The sequence below is a fragment of the Tupaia chinensis genome, unplaced genomic scaffold (assembly GCF_000334495.1).
Source record: "Tupaia chinensis unplaced genomic scaffold, TupChi_1.0 Scaffold000365_1, whole genome shotgun sequence".
NCBI lineage: Eukaryota > Metazoa > Chordata > Mammalia > Scandentia > Tupaiidae > Tupaia > Tupaia belangeri.
Genome location: NW_006159862.1, coordinates 1,752,357 through 1,770,080, shown reverse-complemented (window position 1 = coordinate 1,770,080; position 17,724 = coordinate 1,752,357). Strand labels below are relative to the sequence as shown.

General features: G+C 40.0%; 2 protein-coding genes across 5 annotated transcripts in view; both read right to left on the bottom strand.

Moving 5' to 3' along the window:
* AKAP10 (A-kinase anchoring protein 10) overlaps window positions 1-17,724 on the bottom strand; it is a 96,058-nt gene that overhangs the window by 35,265 nt on the left and 43,069 nt on the right. For all 4 annotated transcript variants that reach the window (XM_006153186.3, XM_006153185.3, XM_027773701.1 and 1 more), the window contains exon 5: window positions 2,658-2,756. In XM_006153186.3, coding sequence (XP_006153248.1) covers window positions 2,658-2,756 — 99 coding nt within the window. The remainder of the gene's footprint in view (window positions 1-2,657; window positions 2,757-17,724) is intronic.
* Window positions 2,892-3,050, bottom strand: LOC102489648 (40S ribosomal protein S29-like). Its single transcript, XM_014589609.1, has one exon. The coding sequence runs from the start codon at window positions 3,048-3,050 to the stop codon at window positions 2,892-2,894; it is 159 nt and encodes a 52-aa protein (XP_014445095.1).

Here is a 17,724-nt window from a genome sequence, read left to right as displayed (position 1 = left end):
AACGTACAGTGTGTCAGAACTCAATCAGATTAAAGGACATTCAGCTGTTATCCTCGAGAGCAGCAGTCCCTGACCATTTTGGCACCAGGGGCCAGTTTTGCGAAAGACAATTTTTCCACGGGTGGGGGTGGTGATGGGATGGTTTATGAGAATGCACAATCTAGATTCCTCCCATGCACAGTTCACAAGAGGTTCGCGCTCCTAAGAGAATCTCATGTCAGTGCTGATCTGACAGGATGCGGAGCTCGGGTGGTAATGTGAGCAATGGGGAGAGGCTGCAAATACAGATGAAGCTTCAATGATTTACTCGCCACTAGCCTCCTGCTGTGTGGCCTGGATCCCAACAGGCCATAGACCAGTACTGGTCCGTAGCCTGGGGGCTGGGGACACCTGCTTTAGAGTATCAGCAGCAGAATCGGTTGTTGGTGGGGAAAAACTCCCATACATTTGGGGTTGCAGAAGTGTTCTGTATTGTCACAGCACAGTAGGAAAAATAAACTTTTTTTTTTAGGGGGGAGAGGTTTTGCTATAGGGCGCATGTGCTTGCCAGACAGGCAGAGACAGAGAGACAGAAAGCAAGAAATCACCCCACAGGGGGGATGGCCACGTCGCAATCCCTTCTCCTCTGTTCTCCGCTCGGGATCTTGGGCACGCACGCACACGCACCCGGCGTGTTTTAAGCCACCGGGTCCGGGATGGGAATCACGGTCGACTACATGGGAGTCCAGCGACATAGCCATTATGCTAACTGCTGGTCCCGAAAAATGAACTTTGTTTTATATGCCGACATGGTACACCTTGCTCAAATTCCAACACCTCTAGTCCTATTCTCTTTGTGGAGGACTTGACTTACCACTTCACTGAGAAAAGAGAAGCAATCAGAAGACTCACATATCTTCCAACTCATCTGTATCTCCACCACTTCTGCATTCTCTCCTGTAGCTACAAATGGACTGTCCTTGCTCCTGCCCAAGCAACCTTCTTTCTGGGCACTGGAATCCATCCTCTTTTGCTTCTCTCCTGTAACAACTGTCCCCTCTCCTATATCAACTCTCCCTCTGATACTGCCTCATTCTCATCAGCTGTACTGACTGAACGCTATGCAGTCTACCTGTTTGAACACTGTAACACATCTTATACACTTATAACATATCGCACCTTAAAACAAAATTGAAGACCAATATCCCTTGACTTAATATCCCCTTCCAGCTCATTCTCAGAACAACATAGCTCACACAGTTGTCAATACTTTCTGTCTTCAATCCTCCTATTTTGTTTCACAACTCCTCCAATTAAGTTCCGTCTGTAACAGCCCACTGTAACTAAGATGACCAGTGTCCACTGGGTTGCCAAATGCATTCAATTCCTAGTCTTCGTCTTACTTAACCTACTGGCATCATTTTATATCTTTTATCACTCCTTCCCAGAAACTTTCTTTTTAACCTGGCTTCCAGAAAAAAATGAAATACAGTCAATGTAAAAGGGCCACTTGATGGTTGTTCCTCCTAAGGCTCCTTGGTCAGCTCTTCCTCATCTGCCAGACTTCTAACTGCTAGACATGACCCAGGACTCAGTCCTCTAATCTTCCCTCATTCCATTTAGTCTTATGGTAATGTCATCTAGTCCCATGCTAACACAGCATGATAGGTAAGGCGTGGGAGTCTAGTTTCAAATCCCTACTCTGCTATGTCTGAGCTGTGCTAACTTGGACAAAGTACTTAACTTCTCTCCTCATTCATGAAAGAATAAATATAATGGGACCTGCAGTTGGCAAAATGGCTATGTTGCTGGACTCCCATGTAGTCAACCGCGGTTCAAATCCCGGACCTGGTGGCTTAAACTCACACTGGGCGTGTGTACATGCATGCCCAAGATCCCAAGAGGAGAACGGATTGTGGTGTGGCCATCCCCCCTTGGGGGTGATTTCTCACTTTTTGTCTTTCTGGTGAGTGCATGCGCCGTATAGCCTTGCTTGTATGCGCCTAGGAAAAAAAACCTATCCAAAAAAAAAAAAAAAAAAAAAAAAAACAAGAATAAATATATTTACCCTACAAGGCTCTTTAGAAGATTAAAATGAGTTTTATCCATGTATAATTCTTAAAATATTGTCTGGTACATAGTAAGTGTTTAGTACTAACTATTATATTTCTTGCAGTTGTTATTCCAATCAAAGTTTTTGTTTGTTTGTTTTTTGTTTTTGCTTTAGGGCATGTGTGCTCATGAAAGAGAGAGACAGATTGAGAGAGACAAAGAGAGAAACAGAGGGAAAATGAGAAATCACTCCCCAGGAGGAATGGCCACATCATAATCCCTTCTCTTCCATTTCCTTCTCAGAATTTTGGGCTTGCACACACATGTACTCAGTGTGTTTTTCAAGTCACTGGGTCCAGGACTCAAACCACGAAGTCAGCCATGTGGAATCCAGTCACCTTAACCACAATACCACTAGCTGGTCCTCAGTTCAACATTTTAAGAATCTAAGTCCAACACACATGAGGGAAGGGAAGCTTTCTAAGTGAGCTATAATCATATACAAGAAAGTACTCTTAAAACAGATTAAGAACTGTTATTATACAGTCTATGTTCATAAAATAGTCTCTTATTTAATACCAAAAAGTCAGGTGTTTCTTTTTATTATAGCTTCAAGTGTGGCTTACCTATGATGTCATTTCTCATTGCTTCTGTAATTGGTATTGGTTTAGCAGCATCTGGAGATATATATTTGGTAAAAGTATTCACTGCATCTTGTTCTATACCTGCAAGGGAAGAAAGGAACAACTTAAAAAAATTTTTTTCCGAAGGGTTTTATTTATTTTATTTTATATACAAATAGCCAGCATGACTTCTTTCACTGGGTGGATATCCTGGACAATCCACTCAAGGAAGATCATTTAGTCTAACTTGGTGAAGGCTATGTCCTTTGCATACTGACGGCACATGTTGAGGCCGTATTTCCGGATCAGACCGTGCTGGCTGGAGCACACGCGGCAAGAGCGAGAGCCCTGGTTGAATTTTCGCAGGTGGCTCCAGTAAAGCTGCTGATGACCCATCCTGCTTTCAGTGAGGTAACAAAGCAAAAGGCACAACTTAAAAAATTAAAAAGTAACTATACCACAGTAATAAACTATATTCATGAATTCCAGGGCACTGTTTGCTGTGTGTGTCCATATTACAAAATATGCTTCCATTATAAAGTTGCTTCTTCGTTAACTTATGGAACAGATGAGTTGTATGTGACATCTCCCCTTCATTTCCCTTATGAGCTAACAAGCTCCTTACTAACAATTATTTAAGTGGTTCTCTTTCCATGCTCTTCTCGAAAGTCCTAACTTGACTTGCATAGCACTATAACAATGGGAGCTCAAAAACTATTTTTAAATTTACATCTAAATTATTTCAAAATTGGGTTTGGCTCTGTGGCACAGGAGTAATACTGCTTCAGGGAAGCTGAATTCCATGAGGCCTCAGCCTGGTCAGCCTGAACACAATGGGGACAAGTGCAAACGCCCAAGATCTGATGAGCTGCAGGACTGGAGGAAAAGGAGGGTGCTCGTCTCTCTCTCACGTAAGACTCCACCAATACTTAATCTATCACAAATTTAAAAAAAAAGTTTTTCAAGATTTTTCACAAAACTATTTTACTTATTGAATACATTCACTTGACTTTCAACAACCCTGGGAGGGTAAAAATCTCAAACTTTTGGATTTCTTTGTTATCTTAGAAATTACTGAAGATCCTATCGTGCTCCATTTAGGTGCGGTTTACCTACAGATATTAAGGCATTAGAAATGAAAAATGAAGGGTCAGCTGGTGGCACTGCAGCTGTGGAACGCTCTGTGAGGCTGGCCCATGGGAAAGGTTCCAGGTTTACAACTGGAACCTCCCTGAGTGTGTGGGGCACATGTGTGACCATGATCTGAGGCAGTGGAAGCTCAGTGGGTTGTGGCATCAAGACCCTGTCGAGGGTGCCTGTCTCTGTCTCTCTCAGAAGACAGAAACTTAAAGAGAGACAGAGAGAGAGAGAGAGATTAAAAATAAGAAAAAACTGAACGAGCAGGTGGTGTGGTGGTTAAGGGACTGGCTCCTAAGTGGCCATTTCCACAGTTCAAGTCCCAGACTCGGCAGCTTGAAAAACAAGCCGGGCGTGTATGCATACATGCCCGAACTCCTCAGAGGAGAATGGAGAAGGGATTTCAGCATGGTCACGTCCCCTGTGCGGTGGGGTAATTTCCCACTTAACCTGTGTCTCTATCTTTCTCCCTGTTTCTAGCAAGCACATGAGTTGTATTGCAAACATTTTTTAAAAAAATTAATTCAATTAAAACCAACAATATCAAATCTTTAGATATTAACAAGTATCTTTAATGAAAAAAATAAACATTTTCTAAAGGAAAAATTAGTGAGAGAAGGGCACTGGTTTACATATTTGCAATCCTCTTTAATGTTTGTCTTGAGAATAAACTGTTAAGATTCTCATACATACTTTCACATTTACTCTTGTGCAATGTTGTTTTAGTATAGTAAATATCAAGAAAATTTGCCTTACAGATAAGTAGTTGGTAAAAGAAGTTTATGAATAGCTTTTTGAGATAACTGTAGGTTCTTTTGATACTATACCAAACCTCAACAAATGGTCATTTCTTTTTTATTTTTGGGGGGAGAGGTTTTCGCTATAGGGTGCGTACACTCGTCAGCCAGCCAGAGAGGGACAGAGAGACAGAAAGCGAGAAATCACCCCCCAAGGGGGATGGTCACGCTGCAATCCCTTCTCCTCCATTCTCCTCTCGGGATCTTGGGCACGCACGCACACACGCCCAGCCTGAGTTTTATGCCACTGGGTCTGGGACGCGAACCGCGTTCGACTACGTGGGAGTCCAGCGACATAGCCATTACGCTAACTGCTGGTTCCCTTTTTTATTGTTTTTAAGAGAGACTTTTGCTATAGAACATGTGCACTCACTGAAGAGAGACAGAAAGAGTGAAATCCCCTCCCAGGGGTGTCCAATTTCCTCTTGGGATTTTGGGCATGCACGCCGCGTGCCCAGCATGAATTTTAAGCCACTGGGTCCAGGACTCAAACCATGGTCAGCTACATGGGGGTCCAGCAACGTAACTATTATGCCATCTGCTAGTCCCAACAAATGGCAATTTCTTAACTATTAGCAGAATGTAGGATCTGAAACTACCTCAATGAAATTATCATATTCTGTTTTATCAGAATTCATTGGTCTATCTCACAAGTTTAGTGGATCTTTTACACTGGAAAGATTTTATAACATCTATGCCTTTTCTGCTATTTTGGAAAATACTGGTACCCTGACACATGCAGATCTTCCATATGATGACAGATTACATGGAAAAATGTAAAATAGAGGGGCCAGCAGGTGGTGTGGTGGTTAAGGTGCTAGACTCCTACTTGGCCAACCATGGTTTGAGCCTCAGACCCAGTGGCTTGAAAATCATGCTAGGTGCAGGTGTGTGCGTGCCCAAAATTCCAAGAAGAAAATGGAGGAGAAGGGACTGTGGCATGGCCAACTCCCCTGAGGGGTGACTTCTCACTTCCCCTCTTTCTGTCTCTCTCCAGCAAACACATGCTCCCTATGGCAAAAACTTTAAAAAAATGAGGAATGTACTCAAGGGTTTATATTTAATAAAATTAATTATCTATTGTTCTAATCACACCCTTAAGTAAAGCTGGCTTTTATTTTTACTAGCACTAAAGAATATGATGATGATTAGTACAATTCCATCCAAAGTCAGCAGGTGTGTCTCCCTATTGGTTTCGGATTATCATTACATTAATACAATGAAAAAGACAATATCCTAGAATTATTGTGAAAACAGGTCTGACCTTCGGGATCCCCCTGAAAAAGTCTCAGGGACCTCCTGCAACAATGTGCAAATCACATTTTGAGAACCCCTAGATTATCAAAACAGATTACTATCTCTCTTTTTCTAAGAATTTTTTTTAATCACAAATAAAAGCTTAGATACTATAACCACATATTTAGTCTTGATGGCTAGTAGAAAAATTCACCTGCTAGTTTTATTTTATTTTTTAAATATTAATTTCTATTGACAAATCATAACTCCACACATTCATGTGGGTATGGATGATGTTTTGAGACATATATATATATGTGTGTGTGTATATATATATACATATATATACATACATATATGAAATGTAGGATGATTAAATCAAGCTAATTAACATATCACTTTTTAAAAAAAATAATTATTTTATTTAGCTTTATTTATTTATTCATTTTAGTTTGACCAGAGAGGGAAAAAGTGAGAGACACAGAGAGAGAAAGTAAACTTCCAGGTCCAGGACTCGAACCACAGTTGGTCATGTGGGAGTCCAGTGCCCTTAACCACCACACCATCTGCCAGCCCCATATATCACTCTCTAAAAAAAAAAACTGTCAGAGTGTGTGTGTGCTCACCAGAGAGACAGAGAGGGGAAAGGGAGAAAGCACTTGCAATGGGCCTTGATCACACTGCAACCCCTTCTCCATTTCTCTCTCCCCTTGGGATTTTGGAAACACATGCACAAATACCCAGCATATTTTTCAGACCACCAGGTCTGGGACTCGAACCACGTAGTCAGCAATGTGGGATCCAGCTCCCTTAAACACTAGGCCCTAGGCTGGCCCTACTATTTCCATTTGTAATAGAAAAGAAAATGTATGCATTAAAGTAAAAGACTTAGTGGAATCAGGAAAGTGTAGGACAGGGAGTAAGAGAATAGTTTTGTATGTGATTAGAGATGTTTTATGTAAGCCCCATGCTAACCAAAAAGAATAGGTAATTACCTATAGAAGATACACAAGAGAATAAAAATGGAATCAAATCACGTTATTACAAAAACAAAACAAAACAAAAAACACAAAGTAGACAAGAAAAATGGGACAAAAGAGATTCAAGATTTAAAACAATGAACAAAATGCTAATAGTTCTAATCTAGCAATATGTAAATGGATTAAGCTCCACAATCAAAAAACACAGAATAGCTAAATAGATTTTTAAAAAATATCCAACTATGTGCTTGCTACAAGAGACATAAATTTTCTAGATTTTAGGATATAGGCTGAAGCCATACCAACATCAGACAGAACAGATTTTAATTCAAAAACTGTCACAAGAGATAAAGGACATTATATAATGATTAATCCACAAGGAAGGTAAAAACAGCAACGGCCCACAGACAGACCATGGTCCTCTAAGGTAATGCCATGTAGCCTTGGCATGTAGGAGGCTATAACATCTAATGATGTCCCTGTGACGAAACCACCTAAGGATGCTTCTTATGTCTTTTAGAGGTTTTTGCCATAAGGTACGTATGCTTGCCAGGGAGACAGAGACAGTGAGAGAGAAAGTGAGAAATCACCCCTGGAGAGATGGTCACACCACAATCACTTCTCCTGGGATCTTGGACACACACAATGCATACGTGCTTAACATGATTTTCAAGCCACTGAGTATGACTCAAACCACAGTCAGCTATGTGGGGGTCCGGCATAACCACTACACCACTTGCTAGTCCCAAGGATACTTTTATTTTTTTTGAGAGAGATATTTTTGCTATAGGGCACATGCACTCACTGGAGAGACAGAGAGACAGAAAGTGAGAAATCCCCCCCAGAGCAGATGACCACACCCCAATCCCTTCTCCATTCTCCTCTTGGGATCTTGGGCACGCACACACTCGTGCCCAGCATGAGTTTTAATTCGCCGGGTCCAGGACGTGAACCATGGTCGACTATATAGGAGTCCAGCGATGTAACCATTACGGCATCTGCTGGTCTCCCCAATGATACTTTTCTTAACAAGTATTCCCTCCATTAAAGACACGACTGTCATTAAACAAAGCAGCCAATACTGAAACACCTAAATATATAAGGCAAATACTGATAGAATTGAGGAGAGACACACAGCAATGAAGGAAACTTCAATATCCCACTTCCAATAATAGATCAATAACCACACAGAAAGCCAGTAAGAAAACAGAAAGCTTAACTATTATAGACCACACAGAACTAAGACATATAGAACATTTCACCCAACAGCAGTGGAATATACGTTCTTCTCAAATACACAGGAGACATCCTCCAGGATAAACCACATTAGATCATAAAACAAGCCTTAACAAATTTAAGGGGGCCGGTGGGTGGTGGCGGTGGTTAAGGTGCTGGACTCACACATGGCTGACTAGTCTGAGTCTCAGACCTGACAGCTGATTTTTTTCACTGCCTGTCACCACTCTCATGAAAGCATGTGCCCTGTAGCAAATTAAATAATAACAACAAATAAAATTAAATACATAATTATTTTAAAAAATCAAATTTAAGGAGATTAAAATCATAACAAGTATCTTTTCTGGTCACAACGAAATAAAACTAGAAATCAGTAGAGAAGGAAAATGAAAAAATTCAAAAATACAAGAGATTAAAATTCAAAAATTCAAAAATACAAGAGATTACAAAACGAGTGCATGTGTACTATAATAAAAATCTCTCTCACAAAAAAAAGGAAAAAGAAAATCCCTTGAGACAAAGAAAATACAACATATAAAAACTTACAGAATGCAGTAAAAGCAGTACTCAGAGGAATAGTTCATACTGATATATACTGATACATATAAAAATAAATACATTAACAAAGATCTCAAACAAACCTAAGTCAAGGAACTAGAGGAACAAATTCAGTCCAAAATGAGCAGGGAGAAAGAAATAAAAAAGATTAGAGCAGAAATGAACAAAATGGAGAATAGAAAAATCAATGAAATTAAGAACTGTGCTTTTGAAAAGATCAAGAAAACTGACAAATGCTTAGCAAACTAAGGAAAAAGAGCTCTGACTCAAAAATCTCCCAACAAAGCCAAGCCCAGGACCAGATGGCTTCACTGGTGAATTCTGCCAAACACCTGAAGGAGCATTAATGCCAATCCTTCTCAAAATTTTACAAAAAATTTAAGAGGAAGGAACACTTCTGAACTCATTTAATGAGGCCACCATTTACTCCCATATATAAGTATGAGAAATAATTAGAATAAAGTACTTAAACTTAGTGAAGACAGTGAAAGACTTGTACACTGTAAACTACAAAGCAATTGACAAGTTAAAGAAGACACACAAATACATGGAAAATCCATGTTCATGGAAGACTTAACACTTTTTAAATGTCCTTACTACCTAAAATGATCCACACACTCAATGCAATCTTAATAGGAATAGCATGCTTTACACAGATAGAAACAAATACTTAATTCAAATGGAACCACACAGGATCCTGAATAGCCAAAACAACCTTGTCAAAGAGCAAAACTGGAGACATCACACATTCTGATTTCAAATTATCACAACAGTAATTAAAACACATGGTACTCGGGGCCAGCAGTTGGCGTAATGGCTATGTCGCTGGACTCCCATGTAGTCAACTGTGGTTTGAGTCCCAGACCTGGTGGCTTAAACTCATGCAGGCCCAAGATCTCAAGAAGAGAATGGAGGAGAAGGGATTGCAGAGTGGTCATCCCCCCCGGGGGAGGTGATTTCTACCTTTCTGTTTCTATCTGTCTCTGTCTTTCTGGCGGGTGCACGCGCTCTATAGCAAAGACCTCTACCAAAAAAAAAATAATAATAATAAAAGATTCAAAACAAAACAAAACAAAAACCTCAAAATGGATTAAAGACTGCAAAATTCCCAGGAGAAAATTTCATGATTAGTCTTCGCAATTTTTTCTTAGATATGACATCAAAAGTACAGGCAACAAAAGCAAAATTAGGGCCAGCTCCACAGCCTAGTGATTGAGGAATCAGGATCATGCAAGGTTGACTACGGCTGACCATGGCTGAAGCCAGTGGCTCGAAGAACACTCTAGGCACGTGTGCATGCATGCCTCAAACCCCAACAGGATAGAGAAATGGAGGAAAAAGGATGTAGTGTGATCAAACCCCACCGGGGGACTCTCTCTCGCTCTTTCTCTCTCTGGCAAGTGCACATGCTCTCTGGCAATTAAAAAAAAAAGGAAAGAATAAAGCAAAGTTAGGCGAGATTACATCAAACTAAAAGTATCTGCAAAGCAAAGGAAACAACCACGAGTGAAAAGGCAACCTATAAAATGGGAGAAAACTCATGTATCAGATACAGCATTAATATCCAAAATATGTAAGGATGTCCTGCAACTCTACAGCAAAAACACAACCAAACAAACAAGCGAGCAAAAAAACACGAAACAAAAACAAACAAAAAACCTGACAGAAAAAATGACTCGAACAGACATTTTTCTAAGGAAAATATACAAATGCCTTCCTTTGAAAAGAACTTTAACTACATTTCATTTGAGTAACACAGAATTAGGTTATACCCTTCTTCTGGACTCACAAAACTCAGTTTTCATTTATTTAACAACAAAAGAACATTTATATCTTTTAAAATATTTTAATTAGTAAAAATTTTAAATTAAATGAAAAAAAAAATTAACTCCATATATACCAGGCTAAAATAAAATTTCTGGTTCAATTTCTAAAATATTCTTACAAAAACAGAAAACAAACAAACAAAAAAAAACAGGGGCTGGCAGGGGGCGTGATGGTTAAGGGTGCAGGCCAACCACACGGCCCACATGGTCGGCTGCAGTTTGAGTCCCAGACCTGACAGCTTGCTTTCTCACTTTCCTTCCCTCTCTCCTTCTCTCTTTCTCTTTCTTGCTCTCTGGTCAAATGTAAATAAATAAATAAATAAGGCTAAATAAAATAATTCTTTATCTTTTTTTAATTTTTCTTTTAGGGGGAGAGGTTTTTGCTATAGGGTGCATGTGCTTGCCAGAAAGAGAGAAATCAACCCCCAGGAGGGGATAGCCATGACACAATCCTTTCTCTTCCATTCTCCTCTTGGGATCTTAGGCACGCACGCACATGTGCCCGGCATGAGTTTAAGGTACCAGGTCCGGGACTCGAACCACAGTCAGCTAAATGAGAGTCCAGCGACATAGCCACTATGCTATCTGCTAGTCCTTAAAACAATTCTTTAAAATAATACTACTACTATCTGGCTGCACAAAGGCAAGACCCAGCAATGCCTTAACTGTGGAACCCATTACAAGGTGGTGCCTCACCAGTTGGCCCACTGAGTCCCTTAAAATGTGTTGTAAAGTTATTTCCAATAAAGACTAGCCATCACAACAGCTCTTCCTCCTGTAAGAAATAAATATAAAAATAAAAAATAACAACAAATGGACAGAGACATTTTTTAAAATATCCTGCTTTGGGGCCAGCAAGAGGTGTGGTGGTTAAGGTGCTGGAATTCCCACATGGCTGACCATAGTTCGAGTCCCAGACCTGGTGGTTTCCTCCCTCCCTCCCTCCCTCTCTCTCTCTCTCTCGGTCTTTATCTGGCAAAATCCATGTGAAAATAATAATAATAATTAATAAAGTTTAATAAAATAATTTTTAAAAGATCCTGCTTTGTTGTATTTATTTATTTATTTATTGAGAGGTTTTTACTATAGGGCACGTGTGCTCGCCAGAAAGTCAGAGAGGGACAGAGAGTCAGAAAGTGAGAAATCACCCCCCAGGGGGGATGGCTACTCTGCAATCTCTTCTACTCCATTCTCCTCTCGGGTTCTTGGGCACGCACGCACACATGCCCAGTGTGAGTTTTAAGCCACCGGGTCCAGGACTTGAACCATGGTCGACTACATGGGAGTCCAGTGACATAGCCATTACGCTAACTGCTGGTCCCCCTGCTTTGTTTTTTTGAAAGTCAGAGCCAGACAGTGGTACAACAGTGAAATGCAATATTCTGCTAGGCTGACCCACACAAGGAGTTTTTGGATTTGTGTTTGAAGACCTCCCTGAGAACACCAGAGTATGCACGTGCTCATGATCCAGGGTTGGCTAAAGTGCCCTATAGCGAAAACCTCTCCAAAAAAAAAAAAAAGAAATTTTTGAGGCCAGATAACTACAAAAAATAACTTTTCTTGAAGTGATTGGATAACTACAAAAAATAACTTTTCTTGAAGTGATTGGATAATGTTTAAATATTAACTTACTCAATTTAGTATTCTAGTAAGTTGTAAAAAATTATTTAAAGAATCATTTATTTTTCAAAAATTTTACTTGTTATTCTTATTTTCTTACGCTTGACCAGAGAGAGGCAGAGAGAGAGAGAGAGAAAAGGAAAGTGAGAAAGAAACCACCAAGTCCAGGACTCGAACCATGATCAGCCATGTGGGAGTCCAGCATCTTAACCACTATGCCACCTACCAGCCCTAAGTTTTAAATTTTTTAAATGGCTCAAATCTTGTATTTTAATTCAAACTAATCTTTAGTCATAACAAACCTCAAAACACAAAATACCAACTGACTTCACAAGATGATACAAATGTACCTAGAACTTTACCAATACTTTCATGTAACTAAGATATAGCAGCATTTCATTAAAATGGATATATTTTAGATCACTCATTTTTAAGGACAAAGCCATAAGTTAGTTTCAGTGCACATGAAATAACAGATTTAAATATAAACAAAGTATAAAAGGTAAAAGGAATAAAAGAATAAATTTCATGAAATGGACAAAAATTTTCCTGAATGTGCAGCCTCTGGTCATTCCATTTATCACTATCGATACATCCTAGGTGTCCCGGGAGATAATAAGTGTTCAATAAATATCTGTTGAAAGGATGAATGTAACAAAAATACCTATTAAGAGGCCAGCAAATGGCACAGTGGTTACATTGCTGGACTTCCACATGGCCAATCACAGTTGGTGGCTTGACTGGGAGGAAAATAGAGGAGAAGAGATTGCAGCGTGGCCATTCCCCCAGATGATTTCTCACTTTCCCTCTCACTGTTTCTCTTTCTTTCTCCCCCTCCCTCCCAACAAGTGCTCCAAGGCAAAAATCTCTTTAAAAAAGAAAACCTGTTCAAAGAATGAATTTACCACATATATTATCACATTTTTCCTATTCTTTTAATTTGTTAGCAATATCATCATGAAAAAATCTTGAGACCAGAAATTCTTTCTTTTTAAAAAATCTGATATAAGAGCGAGAGAAAGAGAGAGAAAGTGAGAAAGCAAGCTACCAGGTCCAGGACTTGAACCATGTGGTTCAAGCCATGTGGGAGTCCAGCACCCCTAACCTCCATACCTCCTGCAGGCCCCAAGGCCAGAAATTTTTAGGTAGAGAAAGATGTTTGGTGATAAAGACAATAGAAAAAGATAATCAAGGGAAATAAGGTTCTACCATAAGGAACACAACAGACAGGCCTAAAGTTAAAAGACTCTTAGGCAGCCAGTCACATGACTACAAAGAGACACACATAATAGCAAAATGTAAAGTTAATAGAACTCTGCTCAGAAAATAATTATTTGCCTCTTTGCATAACATGATCCTAAAATAAAACTTAGTATCTATTTAAATGGAAGTACAAAACATTATTATAGGTATACTCCAAGGGAATTACTCCTAAGAGTAAAAATATGCTGCTTTTGAGTTCTTGACATTGATCTTTAGTTACAAAAGTAGGAGGTTATTACATGACCCTTCATTGGTTTAAAAAAAAAAAAAGTTGTTACAGGGACATATTTAGAAAGCCCTAGGCCTCCTGAGATTGATACATACAAACACTAAGGCGTTTATTCAAGAAATTTTTCTTTTTTTTGGAGAGATTTACGCTATAGGGAGCGTGAGCTCGCCAGAAAGAGACAGACAGAGACAGAAAGCAAGAAATCACCCTCCATGGGGGTGGTCACGCTGTGATCCCTTCTCCTCGATTCTCCTCTTGGGATCTTGGGCACGCACACACACCCAGCGTGAGTTTAAGCCTCCGGGTCCGGGACCTGAACTACGGTCGACTACATGGGAGTCCAGCAACGTAGCCATTATGCCAACTGCTGGTCCCAGTTCAAGAGATTTTTCTAGTTTTAATTTTTTAAAAATGGAAACTAAAGCCATAGGAGATGAGAGAGAGTAGGAATGTCTAGGTTCCAGAGAAGTTTTAAATCTAAATATAAACAAGAAAACCTGTGAAGGGTGCTTGTTTCCCTCCCTTTATCTCACAATAAAATAAATAAGCTTCGAAAAGAAAAAAAAAAAAAAAGTAGGTCAAAGACAAAGGAACGGGTCCAGCATTGTGAGCATGGGCAGCAGGATGCCTTTACCCAAAACTGGAGCCACATGGGAAGCCCCAGTTCAAAAGCCTGGACTGGCCCGTACACAGCTGGTGACCATGTTCACCCATAATCCTGGCTGACTGGGAAGCCCTGGGGAGGAATGTGGTATGGTAAGACCCTTGGAAGGGTACTTGTCGGTCCATCTGTCTCTTTCATCTGAAAGAAAGAAATAGAACAGAAAAGAAAGAGGCACCAGGAATGAATATATACCATTTAAACACTAATCAAATGAAAGTTGGACTACCCATAAATCAGAAAACAGCTATTTCTGACCTCAGAACAAGGAAAATTAAGACAGATAAAGAGGAACATTACATGGGCTAGCTGGTGGCACGGTGCTTAAGGTAACTGGATTCCACATGGCTAACTTCAGGTTTGAGTCTCAGATCGGCAACTTAAAAAACATGTCAAGCGTGGGAACCAGCAGTCAGCGTAATGGCTATGTCGCTGGACTCCCACGTAGTCGACCGCGGTTCGCGTCCTGGACCCGGTGGCTTAAAACTCACGCCGGGCACATGTGCGTGCGTGCCCAAGATCCCGAGAGGAGAATGGAAGAGAAGGGACTGCGGCGTGACCATCCCCCCTGGGGGGTGATTTCTCACTTTCTGTCTCTAAGTCTCTGTCTGGCAAGTGTACGCGCCCTATAGTGAAAACCTCTCCAAAAAAAAAACATGCCAAGCGCATGTGCTCATGTGTCCAAAAATCCCGAGGAGGATGGAAGAGCAGGGGCTGTGGCATGGTCAGCTTTCCTAGGGAATGTTTTCTGTTTTTCCCTCTCTCTCTCATCTATCTCTGGTGAGCACACGTACCTTGTGGCAAAAGTTTACAAAGAAGTAAAAAAAAAAAAAAAAAGAGAGAGGGATAGACACTACATGATGATAAAACAGGCACTTCAAGAATGATCCTGGCCGGGAACGGCCTGGCCTGGCCCCCTCCACTCCGGGGGGGCGCACCACGCGGCCAAGGGGTCTCACGCCCCCCCCGGAAGCCAGATACCCAAGGACAACTCACACTGCAGACCCCCACAACACCATTCCTGGTAACTACAAGATGACTGCTGTGCCGCATCAGCTGATAATTATCCCTGTGTACCAGAACTGCTTTCCTGAAACTGCATTCCTTGGAGACTCACCTACACTTGTGGATCTGCCGGAGACCCTTCCTTATCCAACCCTGAGTGGAGTTTATGCTCCCTATTACCAAAAACTTTATGAGCTGATGGTTGGAACTTGTGGCCTCTCTCCCTTTACTTGTATGTATCACTTTTTCAGTAACTCTTCTGGAAGACAACTGTATATAGCAGGGATATTGTAATGGGAGAGTGAGACAGGGCAGAGGGACAAACATAGGAAAAATTTAAAAAATAATAAAAAAAAAAAGAGAGGAAGAGGAAAAAAAACATATATATGTGCATAAGCAAGAAAGTAGAAGTGGAATATTATTGATGATAACATGCTTGATTGGGTCACTGTGCAGTTTATTCTAGATGGGAGATTACATTTAGTACGCTGTGATGATGCTCAGGGAATGAATGTTAGGGAAAAAAAAAAAACGAAAACAAAAAACAAACAAAAAAAAACGGTTAAACTATTCGTACCATTTAAAAAAAAAAATTGGATATTTGATGGCTGCAGTGAGCGGTATGGGCCCAGTTGGGTTCTACTTTATAGTATGCTCTTTTTACCCAATGGGGTTTAGGCCTAAAGTCAGACTTGAGTTCATGTAGAGGCATGTGTCAGCTGTGATAACTATTGGAGAGACTTAGACTAATTAAGATCACTGACAGATCATTTGGGGAGGGGTGAGGCACGGAGGGCAATCGGGGATGACAGGGACAATGTGGGAGGAGGATGGGTCATAACAGAGGGAGGGGGATGGGGAATCTAGGATGGTAAAACAAAAGGCAAGGTATGCAGGACACAAGAATTGGGAAATTATTTGCTGAGAACATATATGTTGACATGCTTGATTGAGCCAACGCACAGTATATATTGGATGGAAAATTCATTTGTGTGTTGCGATGGGAAAAAAAAAATTATAATAAAAAATAAACTATAAAAAAAAAAAAGAGAAGAGGATAGAGAAAGATAGCAAGTGAACAATAGAGGGGATGTTAGTGAGAAACAGATATGGTTTATTATCTGTTGAAGATGACGTGTATAGTATTCTCAACTGGACTGGTCTGGGAAGTATTTCATGATGGGTGAAGTCTTTTAACAAGCAAAATGAGAAATAGTGATTGACTATTTTAAAAAATTATAATAATAATAATTTTTGGGAAATGCATGGAAAAGACTTTGAATGATAAAGCGGGGAGATCGATGCCTCTGTATTGACTGACATGCATGGCATTCCCTTTTGAAAAAGCAATGGAAGTCAATGTAAAGTTATATGTAATCCAATGTAATATAAAGAAGATTATGATAATAAAAAAAAAAAAAAGAATGATCCTAAGTGTGTATACACCTAACAAAAGCACCTCAAAATACATGAAGCAAAACCAGATGTATTTGTAAACAGAACTGAAAAATTCACCACAACAGTTAGAGTCAACATCCTTCTCTTAGTAACAGAATGACTGCATGCAAAATACTAGCAAGAACACAGAAAAACTGACGCCACCATTGATCAACTGAATCTGATTAACATTTATAGAAAAATATCCAAGAGCAGAATATACATTCCTTCACTGTATGTGGGATATTCACCAAAAACAAAACATATCCTAAGACATTCTAAAAAAAAAAAAATGAACAAATTTAAAAGAACTGAAATCATTCAAACTGTATTCTCTGACCATAACATAATTAAACAAGAAATCAATACAGAAAAACAGGAGGGGACCTGCGGTGGTATGATGGTTGCAGTGACTGGATACCACTTGGCCAACTGCACAGCTCAAGTGCCAGACCCAGCAGCTTAAAGACCACACTGGGCACATGTGTATGCATGCCCAAAATCCAGAGAGGAGAATGGAGGTGAAGGGGTTGAAGTTTGGCCATCCTCTCCTGGGCAGTGCTTTCTCTCTCTCTCTCTCTCTCTCTCTCTCTCTGTCGTAAGCACATGCACCCCATAACAAAACTGAAAGAAAAGAAAAAGAGAGATAAAGAAAAGATAGAGGGAAAATTCTAATACTTGGAAGCTAAACAACATATTTCTAAATAATCCATGGGCAAAAGAATAAAACTCAAGGGAAATTAGAACACTTCATTTTTGTTCAGTATCAGAATTTATGGAGTATAGCTAAAGCAGTAGCTATAAGGAAATTCATAGCATTAAATGCTTATCTCAGAAAAGGAAGGTCTTACATCAGTTTAGGTATTTACCTTAAGAAACTAGAAAAAGAGTAAAATAAACCCAAAGTAACCAGGGCAACAGATAGAATGAAGTGCAGAAAATCAATGAAATTAACAACAGAAAGACCACACACATACACACACACACACCAAAATCTGTTTCTTTGGAAAGACTCATAAACCCTCATACTTTTTTTTTTTTGGGGGGGGAGGGAGGTTTTTGCTATAGGGCGCATGCGCTCGCCA

What these genes read in the sequence shown, in the direction of transcription:
- LOC102489648 (XM_014589609.1), bottom strand. Translation starts at nt 3,050, where the DNA reads ATGGGTCATCAGCAGCTTTACTGGAGCCACCTGCGAAAATTCAACCAG.